General features: G+C 39.0%; 1 protein-coding gene and 1 long non-coding RNA gene across 7 annotated transcripts in view; both read right to left on the bottom strand.

Annotated features, from left to right (window-relative positions):
• Window positions 1-746: 746 nt before the first annotated feature.
• Window positions 747-2,600, bottom strand: zgc:103759 (U8 snoRNA-decapping enzyme). 6 transcript variants are annotated; one of them, XM_048179128.1, is made up of 5 exons: window positions 2,555-2,600; window positions 2,071-2,187; window positions 1,879-1,934; window positions 1,540-1,765; window positions 747-1,466 (listed from the first exon to the last, which is right to left on the bottom strand). In XM_048179128.1, exons 1-5 carry the CDS (start codon window positions 2,558-2,560, stop codon window positions 1,260-1,262), a joined length of 612 nt encoding a protein of 203 aa, XP_048035085.1. In that variant the 5' UTR covers window positions 2,561-2,600; the 3' UTR covers window positions 747-1,259. The 6 variants fall into 6 exon arrangements, with proteins under 6 accessions (XP_048035085.1, XP_048035087.1, XP_048035090.1 ...); XM_048179130.1 differs by having other exon boundaries at window positions 1,879-1,919; window positions 2,555-2,597; XM_048179133.1 differs by lacking the exon at window positions 2,555-2,600 and adding an exon at window positions 2,326-2,344 and having other exon boundaries at window positions 1,879-1,919.
• Window positions 2,601-5,879: 3,279 nt separating this feature from the next.
• The window catches only part of LOC125260404, an 8,405-nt gene continuing 3,433 nt past the window's right edge, over window positions 5,880-10,851 (bottom strand). The window contains exon 3 of the long non-coding RNA XR_007183039.1: window positions 5,880-7,956. This is a non-coding gene — a long non-coding RNA (uncharacterized LOC125260404). The remainder of the gene's footprint in view (window positions 7,957-10,851) is intronic.

The raw sequence follows: 10,851 nt of genomic DNA, 5'->3' as shown, positions 1-10,851 counted from the left end.
GCTAAGTGTATTACTGCCCTCCACAGGTCAAAGTTTGAACTAATTGTTATACACTTGCACTAGCATATTGTATTTGACAATTTAGTTCAATCTTTGACCAGTGGAGGATTTCAGAAGTGTAATACAGAAGAAGGAGGTATCTTGGAATGTTTTCATCAAAAACCTTCATTTCTTTTCGACTGAAGAAAGAAGGACATGGACATCTTGGATGACATGGGGGTGAATAAATGATCAGGAAATGTTTTATTTGAAAGTGGACTAATCCTTTAACAACCACACGTTGACATGATTGGTTACAAGGCAGTTGTGACGTCAGAAACACCAGCGATTTCAAACCACGTCTTTGGTTCACTGCAGTTTAAAGGAGAAAACACTTATGAATTTGCACATGGTTTGTCTTAAAGTATAATAAAATCACAACATCGACTTATAAACAACATTAATAGCTTGATTTTCACCACAGGGGGACTTTAAAACAATGCTGTTTGTTTGAGGAGTCTGCGGCATTGTGCAACCAATGGTATGAGTTTGGGGCGGGACTGAGAGGGAGCGTTTTGAAAAAATTAAATAAAAATAAAGTTATTATTTGTACAATTGCACACTGCAGCTTTATCCTATAGCAAGAGATAGCTTGAGACTTGCTTGAAAAAGTGCCCGTCAAATAAGGCAGCCTGTTAGCACAGCTCTGTGGCCATTCTAAGTACTGCAAGTGGTGCTTTAATACAAATTTGAAAAAGACACAAGCCTTACATGTCGTCTGCTGTTTATTAGTCCAACTAGCATGCACATTTCTCTTGCAAATATTTAACTCTCATAAACAGATCTGATATAACTTCATCAAACATTATGGCTAGCAATCAACTCTCTTGCATAAATAATAAATAATACATTTGCATACAGTATTACATTTGTTGAGGTATAATTATTGCAACATCTCAGAGTCATATTAATTTGCTTAATGCTCTAATATTGCAGAACAGGGACTATGCAAAAAGAATTTTATCAAACAATAACAATCCTATTTAGTGAATCTGGGGTCATGAATTGTTAGTGAAATTATGATAAACCGTTAAGGTTCTATAATTAAACAGGTCTGCACCTTTGATATCTACAGAGAGCACATGCTGTACATGGCTGAATCAGGACCTGATGGTAGGGTGATAACAACAGGGAGTTTCTACTGGCACTTGGGGGGTTGGGCTACTGTGATGTAGCTGTAATGGCCCAGGGGTGAAAAGGCACCGCTGTGTAAACTAATGTCAGTGCGGATCATCGCTGTGTGTGTGTCTCATCTGCTCAGCCTGTCTCACAGCCTTCTCCAGATCCCCCTGGGACAGCAGCCTACAGCGTTGCAGGGCAGAGAGCAGCTGGGCCCGAGAGTTGCTGATGAACGAGTGGGACAGGAAATAGGGGAGACCACCTCCATTCTTCAGGAAGTAGAGAGGGACTCGGACCATACCCAATACCTGGAGACGGACAAGAAAGTTGCATAATAAGAGTTTGTGAGTACATTTACACGCACATGAAAAGAATTTTTACCTCTAAACCATGGTCTGTGGCTGTAGTAACAGCTGCTCTCTCAAGCTCTTTCAGTTCTGACTCTGTCATCTTCTTGATGTAGAAGTGTGTGATGAGCCGAGGGGAGGATGGAGAAAGGCAGGAGGAGACGTGATTTTCCACGCCCACAGGCACAGCCACGCCCACCTCCTCGTGAAGCTCTCTGCTAAGCCCCGCCTCCAGCGTCTCCTTAGACGGGTTCACCAAACTAACAGATTATAAAACACAATACAGTCTCCATTAATAATTCATGTGCATTTATAAACAACTTCAGACAAATTATTTAAAGGTTTATTTTTTCATGCAGAAAGTTGAACTCACCCCCCTGGGAAACCAAGCAAGCCATCAAAGCGCATCTGCATCTGAATAACAGTAATCTGAATTCAGGTTCATAAGTTCAGGGCGTTCATTATTTATACATTATTTTTTAACTTCCTGCTTTGGTAGTGCATCTGTCGTAGTCGCACTCGTCAGATAAAGGCAAAAAGGTGTGTTAAGCGCACTCTTCCTTACCAGTACTATATGTTTGATTGGGATTTTCCCGAAGAGTTTGGCACTAGAGTCTCCGTACAGCATAATGTGACAGGCATGTCTGAAGCCCTCCCGTGTCAATGCATCTTCTCTCGTGATCTGTTCCGCCATCACGGGACGAGTGATAAACAAACAATTAAATCAGTTAACTGTAGGTTGAATGACGCGTATTGATAAGTAAGATCAATAACACTTATTACAATATGTGCGTTTGCAACAACGTGCCACTATAATCACCTCATGTCCACTATTTCAAAATACTAGTCCATTTGAGAACGTGGTTAGTCATGATAATAAACCATATAAAACACGCAGTTGACATAATAAAACTGTACAATTGTTTTACATCTGTCAAAAAAGAATAAAAATATTTTTAAAAGTCTGAAGCCTTAAAATGCTCGAAAGAGATGCCAAAGTATTTCATAATTATTTTAAAGAAGCAACAGTGTTAACATTTATTACTCACCCTCATGTTGTTCTACTAAAAACATATTTGAAACAGTTCATGTGAGTTCAGTGGTTCTACTTTAATATTACAAAGCGACGAGAATACTTTTTGTGCGCCAAAAAAACAAAATAACGACTTTTCAACAATATAGTGATGGGCCGATTTCAAAACACTGCTTCGGAGCTTTGCGAATCGAATCAGTGACTCGGATCTCCTATCAAACGGCTAAGCTGCTGGAATCACGTGACTTTTTGCGCTCCGAGTCACTGATTCGATTCGTAAAGCTCCGAAGCAGTGTTTTGAAATCGGCCCATCACTATATTGTTGAAAAGTCGTTATTTTGGGTTTTTTGGCGCACAAAAATATTCTCGTCACTTTATAATATTATGTTATAACTACTAAACTCGCATGAATTGTTTTAAATATGTTTTTAGTACCTTTATGGCTCTTGCGAGAGGAAATGTCATTGCGGATTTAATCAAAAATATCTTAATTTGTGTTCTGAAGATGAAAGAAGGCCTTACGGGTGTGGAACGACATGAGGGTGAGTAATAAATGACATATTTTTCATTTTTGGGTGAACTAACCCTTTAACCTATTTCACCTGCCAAACTATTGTTTCCATAGCTTTTGTTGTAAGGTTGGGCACAATAATTCTCACAATAACAAATGAAAACGATAGGCTTATGCAAATAAATGTTTCTGGATAATACTTAGCTACAGAGTTTACTACAATATTGCATACAATTAAGTAGTTATGGACATTATAATTCAGTGCATAGATTTTAGTAACTTTAGTCTCTTGAGTCTTTGGATGTAGCGTACATCTGTTGTCCTATAGATGGCAGTAGCAACTAAATTGTGCTTCTGAAAGAAAGAAAGAAAGAAAGAAAGAAAGAAAGAAAGAAAGAAAGAAAGTTCATGTTGAAAGAAGAAGCCAGAGCAAAAAGATAAAGTGAATATAGATACAGTGCAAGACTCTCTCTTGTGTCACTCTGAATCTATGCCACCTCTGCATGGCACTAGAAATAACCTCTTATATCTAAAACCACCATGGCTTCAAAAGCAAAGCTGATAGCTCTGCCATGTTAATTCCTCACTCATATTGCTCAATTAGTTTAGGCTTTGTGGCAAAAACATAAAAACTAAAAGCTATTCATACTGTATTTACATTGAAATATGTGTACAGATTCTACATTGTAAATCATTGTGGTTAAAAATAAAATTATTACCATGGGCATTTAGTTAAACAGTGTTTGGTCCCTGTTCATAAAATGTTATGTATACAGGTTTAAATGTTCTAACCGCAAAACACATTCTGTAATTTATTTAATGAACAAGCTACCAAATATTTAGCTGTCCAAATGGAGTGTGTTTGAAATCTCAAGGGTGTTTGACTACACTGCTTTCATGCAATAAAGCACTTGACAGGATTCTTCATCAGCCTTACAGGAGCTTAAACCATGATGCTACTACCATCTCTCTGACCTGATCACCACTGCAAGGTGATGACTGAAGGAAATATTTTGTTTCACGACCACTCCCTTCTTCATTTTCAACAAAAAATACCCAGCCAACATGTCCATGTGGGCCCCACAGGTTTTATCGGGGTTATATGGGCGTCATCAGGGCATGGGGTCAAAGTGGGCACTTTAAGAGTCTGAATGCGGGTCCCAGCTTGGTTAACGTTGTGGGCCCCACCAGTTAGGTTGCCCATTATTGTTTATTTGAGGGTTCCATATGGGCCACATTTGGGCTATATTAGACTATATTTATAATTATTATATTTTATATGATTATATAATTCAATATATAATAATAATCCATGATCCTTGACTCATTTCTATTTATGAAAAAAGAAGAAAGAAAGACATGAACATCTTGGATGACATGGGTGTAAGTTAATTATCAGGAAATTTTCATTCAGAAGTGAACTAATCCTTTAATGGAGCTCTTCTAACAAGCTGATGATCTGAATCAGGTGTGTTAAATAGACAGACATACCCTGCATCTCAATGTGCATTCTATCCGCCCTAAATAGTATTGAATATTACTAATGTCACATACTATTTAGGATGGATAGTATGCACGTTGAGACGCAGGCCTTCAAAATGTGCAGAGTGGTGGGTCACTAGGACCAGGATTAAGAACCACTGCATTAGAATAAATGTTTTTTCTTTCTTTATTCTATAGGTATGAAGCTGAGGAGTCTGTACAGGCCCAGGAATAAGAGCTGTTCATCCTGATGCATTCAAGAGTTTTTTTTTTTCATTTCAATTAAAAAAAAACAACATAATTTACACATTCCGAGTTGAAGTCATTTTCTTTACAGTTGATTTTTTTTTTTTTTCATGTAATTTAAAATAATAGAACACCACATAAAAATCAGCTGATTTTAGGAATTCTTTGTTTGGTCAGGTAAAGGTTTATATATATATATATATATATATATATATATATATATATATATATATATATATACAGTGGGTACGGAAAGTATTCAGACCCCCTTAAATTTTTCACTCTTTGTTCTATTGCAGCCATTTGCTAAAGTCATTTAAGTTCATTTTTTTCCTCATTAATGTACACACAGCACCCCATATTGACAAAAAAAACACAGTCTTGCACTGAGGAGAGGCTTCTGTTGGGCCACTCTGCCATAAAGCCCCAACTGGTGGAGGGCTGCAGTGATGGTTGACTTTCTACAACTTTCTCCCATCTCCTGACTGCATCTCTGGAGCTCAGCCACAGTGATCTTTGGGTTCTTCTTTACCTCTCTCACCAAGGCTCTTTTCTCCCGATAGCTCAGTTTGGCCGGACGGCCAGCTCTAGGAAGGGTTCTGGTCGCCCCAAACATCTTCCATTTAAGGATTATGGAGGCCACTGTGCTCTTAGGAACCTTAAGTGAGCAGAAATTTTTTGTAACCTTGGCTAGATCTGTGCCTTGCCACAATTCTGTCTCTGAGCTCTTCAGGCAGTTCCTTTGACCTCATGATTCTCATTTGCTCTGACATGCACTGTGAGCTGTAAGGTCTTATATAGACAGGTGTGTGGCTTTCCTAATCAAGTCCAATCAGTATAATCAAACACAGCTGGACTCAAATGAAGGTGTAGAACCATCTCAAGGATGATCAGCAGAAATGGACAGCACCCGAGTTAAATATATGAGTGTCACAGCAAAGGGTCTGAAAACTTAGGACCATGTGATATTTCAGTTTTTCTTTTTTAATAAATCTGCAAAAATGTCAACAATTCTGTGTTTTCTGTCAATATGGGGTGTTGTGTGTACATTAATGAGGAAAAAAAATGAACTTAAATGATTTTAGCAAATGGCTGCAATATAACAAAGAGTGAAAAATTTAAGGGGGTCTGAATACTTTCCGTACCCACTGTAAATCATCAGAGTCGAGTGCTTTGAATGTGAATTTTGCAGGTCATTATTTGACCCACTGGAATCTTTCAAGAAATTAATAAATGGGGCCCTATTTTCCCCCAACGTGGTCCCACAAAACATAGTAGGGCCATTTGTGGATGAGTGTGATCACGCATGTGGGCCCCATAAGCTTTTTCTGTGTAGCCCATCTCGGCCCCATTATTAGCACCCATTTGGGGTCTCGAGTAAGCCTATATAATGAACATCTAAATGAACATCCCCACTTAGAGTTTACAATGGACCCATCATGTGCCCCTATGGGCTAACATACATATCTAGCCAATGAACAAATTTCTCTGGGTCCCATTTGGGTTGCCCATGCAGTGCTCAAGTGACAGCCCATCAAAAAACCACATGGAAATGTTGGCTGGGTATGACTAAACTCCTGTGCCAGTTGGACATAGTGGAACATGCAAACATGTCTTAAATAAAATAGGATGACATAATCAAGTTTATAAATGGAAACATTTTTAAACAACTAAAATATCTACATTTATACTACAGTAACAGGGCAGTATTCAAGGCAAGGGATAAGAACTGTAGGTATATAGTGTTATTGTGTGTACATTCTCCAGCAGTTGTTGGATACAGCTAATATGGGTTTTCTGAGTCATTCGTGTGGATGTTTCCATCAATCCCTGGGCTTTTGAATTGTTAAGAGACATTTTACATAGCAATACATGGGAGACTGACTGAATTAACCCGTATCTACTTCCCATTCCAATCTGTCAAGGTTTCTATTGTCCCATGGTAGGAGACAGTAAATGAATGTGGAGATGTGCAGGTGTATTTAAGTGGAGCTGAGAATTTTAATTGCCGGTTATATGTACTATTTAAATACTAAATTTGATAGCGGAAGCCTATGCTGGGAATGTTAAGAGACAATGAGACAGATGGAGAGATAAAGTGAGGTTATGAGGGTATGCACATGGTAACCATTCATCACAGTTCAATCACTGTAAATTCACAGCAGTTAAACATTGTAAAGTGATAAGCCAGAAAGACTGAACATTACTGTGATTTTACCCTGGTTGTTTTTTGACCAATATTCAATCATTAAAGTTATATTAAAATACATTCTTTTCATCATTACTATATTAATAATAATGAGAAGAACAAAGAATTGTTCCAGCAATTAATATAGTTCATTAGCCTTATATAGGCTGTTTATGGGTCAGAGCAACTTGGTGCATCAAGATGTGTGGCACAGGTGTGTGTATATGCATATTTTACAATGGCTTTAAATGCAGTTCATCCTATCAGTCTAATCTATCCATTTTATAAAATGTAACAAACTTTGTGCATCTGCACATAGACTTGAATCAGGCATCTAGGATTGTTCAAGTCAGTGTTGACTGGTGGCCTTGTTAACTCTGTCCGTCCTTTCTGGGCTTACCGTGTGGCAGGAGATTGCGCCAGAATGGCTGGGCTATTCTTGAGCCTGAGCGCTTTCTAAGTTTAAAAGGTTTATGTGAGCTGCTGGCTATTGTTCTGGTGAAGGCGTCAGGGATTGTTACAGGGGATCTTGGGGGGTAGATATACTGCTGTCAAAATCCAGACTAAAATAGACAGACAGCTGTGGGTGCTCATATCTAGGCTATGTGTTTGAGTGTGTGTGAGAAGGATGGTGGTGCAATGGAGACCTAACACAATGCAGACGGGCCGTGCGTTGGAGCCGGATGGGGGAGAATGACACTGGTTGTCTTCATCCACTGAGTCACTTGCTAAAAGACTGATTAGCTAATATTACTGCCGATTTGTGGGGATGGGCTGGCTGGTAATCCTGAGATTAGGACATCTAGGGTTTCCCAAACTCTCCTTCTCTTCATTCTCGCTCTCCATCACACACACAGGTGCAGGGGGGTTGCTGTGTGCCAGGGTCTTAGGCCACTGTCAGAGGAAGATCAGTGGGAAAAATTAATGTAGAATCCAGAATTGTGGGGGAGACGAACGCTGCTCAGCTGGGATATGGTTCACATGTCTGCGCCTGATGGATAGATCACATACAGGATTTAGAAGACCAGGAGACACTGTATGTTTTGATTGGCAAGAGGAAAACATTCATTAAGAGGCAGTTTATGTGTATTTTCTTTGCCTCCATTGAGTGTGGGTATACAGAATGTGGCCTCCCCCCACCACCTCTGACCTTTTAGCCTCTGTGGTAGAGGCTTGTGCCACTGTATGCGAGCTGATAATCTGTAACAACTGCTAACCATGTGTAGAACTTCAAACCCTGGTTCCTGGAAGCTTTGTTCAGGTGTGCCATTTTGGTTGCTCTTTTAAAGTGACATTGTACAATGTTGGATAGTAACCAACTAAAAGATACTTCTAGACAATGTTTCATTAATTGTCTGGTAATTGAATAAATGTAAAAGTAGCAACTAAAGTACTAACTTAATCTACATTTTTAGTAATGTAACTTACCTTTTCCACAGCTAACAAACTATTTTTATTTTTACAATGAATAGCGCAACCAAATGCTGCATCGCGTCGCTGTATTTAATTACTGATCTAAGTAAAACCAAACTCACCTAAACGGTCCACTCTCTGATGTGTTGCATTGGAAAATCTGATTCATTCTAGTGAATCAGTTCATACAGTTCTCTCTGTCCTATGTAGCATTGGAAGGTCTGATTCATAATTATACAACCCGAATTCCGGAAATTTTGGGGCGTTTTTTTTTAAATGTGAATAAAATGAAAACTAAAAGACTTTCAAACCACATGAGCCAATATTTTATTTACAATAGAACATAGATAACAAAACAAATGTTTAAACGGAGAAATTTTACACTTTTATCCACTAAATGAGCTCATTTCAAATTTGATGCCTGCTCTCAAAAAAGTTGGCACGGGGGCAACAAATGGCTGAAAAAGCAAGAAATTTTGAAAAGATTCAGTTGGGAGAACATCTAGCAACTAATTAAGTTAATTGATATCAGGTCTATAACATGATTAGCTATAAAAGGGATGTCTTAGAGAGGCAGAGTCTCTCTGTAAAAAGATTGTGGAATACTTTAAAAACAATGTTCCTCAACGTCAAATTACAAAGGCTTTGCAAATCTCATCATCTACAGTTTATAACATCATCAAAAGATTCAGAGAAGCTGGATAAATCTCTGTGTTTAAGGTAGTGTTAATTTCGTCAGATGAGACGAGACGAAATATGTCAACAACCTCTTTTTTCATGACTAAGACGAGACGATGACAAGACTGCACCACTGTCCAAAAACGCTGACTAAAACTAAATTAACATGCATTATTGTTGACGAAAAAAGACGAGACGAAAATGTTTTGTATAAAATAAAAACTAAGATAAAATCTCTCTTCGTTTTCGTCTACAATCGTCTCTGCTTTTCATCAGCTGTTACGCCTTTAAAATATTCAGAACGAGTTCGCGGCTTCGCGCTGTTGCTCAAGTTAAGCCTCGTTGAAGCCTTGTTTACACTGCATGCGTGTGCGGCTCGTTACGGCTCCGGCAAGGTGTTGTTCCGTCCTCTGCGCGATGTCAACTCAAACAAAGAAATTTCACGTTTTTCAACTTCGAATCTCTTGTCGTCAGTTTCTAGTGATGTAAAATATGATCGGGAGTTTACACAGGGTGCTTATTTTGACTTTGTTTTGTATTTGAGCTGCGCATCTTGGAGGCGAGGCGCCTATCTTTAGCGAAGCGGCGCGTCGAGCCGCTTCTGGGACGCTTCTCAAACGCACCGCGGCGCGGCTGGTGTAAACACAAGCATTGACTAGAGTGGCCGTGTATCAGCTCCGGTAGCCGCGTCGCAGCCGTAACGAGCCGCACATGCGTGCAGTGTAAACGAGGCTTTACAGATCTCATACGCCTGTGGCTGCAACACGAAACTGCTGAACACACGACAACACCCAAAGCGAACACGAGTGACGAGCGACGACGACATGCTAGCTTTTGAATTGTGTTGGTTAAAATAAAATACTCTTCAGAACAGGTTAATCATTTGTGAATGTGTCTCCTAAATCAGAAATTGAAAACCAGACACGTTTAACATTTGCATTCAACAAAAATCTTTCAACAAGTGTATTTTGTCAGGTAATTATGACATTTAACCAATGTTTGAGATATGTGAAACACTTTTTTTACTGAAATGTTTATCAGTAATAATCTCAGTAATGTGTTATTTTTTTAAAAAAGACTACAATTTTTTTTGACTAAAACTAGACTAAAATTAAAAGACTTTTAGTCGACTAAAACTTGACTAAGATAACTTGAGTTTTCTTTTGACTAAAACTAGACTAAAATGACGAGACGTTTAGTCGACTAAAACTTGACTAACAAAAAAAGATATGTGAATGACTAAATAAGACTAAAACTAAAAAGGACATTTGGCACAAGACTAAGACTAAATTAAAAATAGGTGACGAAATTAACACTAGTTTAAGGGACAAGGCCGAAGACCTTTATTGGATGCCCGTGGTCTTCGGGCCCTCAGATGACACTGCATCACTCATCGGCATGATTGTGTCAATGACATTACTAAATGGGCCCAGGAATACTTCCAGAAACCACTGTCGGTAAACACAATCCACCGTGCCATCTGCAGATGCCAACTAAAGCTCTATCATGCAAAAAGGAAGCCATATGTGAACGTGGTCCAGAAGCGCCGTCGTGTCCTGTGGGCCAAGGCTCATTTAAAATGTGTTAAATGTGACTGTTTCAAAAGTGGAAAAGTGTTCCATGGTCAGACGAGTCCAAATTTGGCATTCTTGTTGGAAATCACGGACACCGTGTCCTCCATGCTAAAGAGGAGGGAGACCTTCCAGCGTGTTATCAGTGTTCAGTTCAAAAGCCAGCATCTTTGATGGTATGGGGGTGCATAAGTGCATACGGTATGAGCAGCTTGCCAGTTTTG

This window comes from Megalobrama amblycephala, linkage group LG24 (genome assembly GCF_018812025.1).
Source record: "Megalobrama amblycephala isolate DHTTF-2021 linkage group LG24, ASM1881202v1, whole genome shotgun sequence".
Classification (NCBI taxonomy): Eukaryota; Metazoa; Chordata; class Actinopteri; order Cypriniformes; family Xenocyprididae; genus Megalobrama; species Megalobrama amblycephala.
This window is presented reverse-complemented; position numbering and strand designations above follow the sequence as displayed.

Coding starts and splice junctions, on each gene's coding strand:
- zgc:103759 (XM_048179127.1), bottom strand. CDS start 2,199: ATGGCGGAACAGATCACGAGAGAAGATGCATTGACACGGGAGGGCTTC. Junction 1,935..2,070: donor CAATCAAACATATAGTACTG/GTAAGGAAGAGT, acceptor ACCTGAATTCAG/ATTACTGTTATTCAGATGCA. Junction 1,467..1,539: donor CCACAGACCATGGTTTAGAG/GTAAAAATTCTT, acceptor GTCCGTCTCCAG/GTATTGGGTATGGTCCGAGT.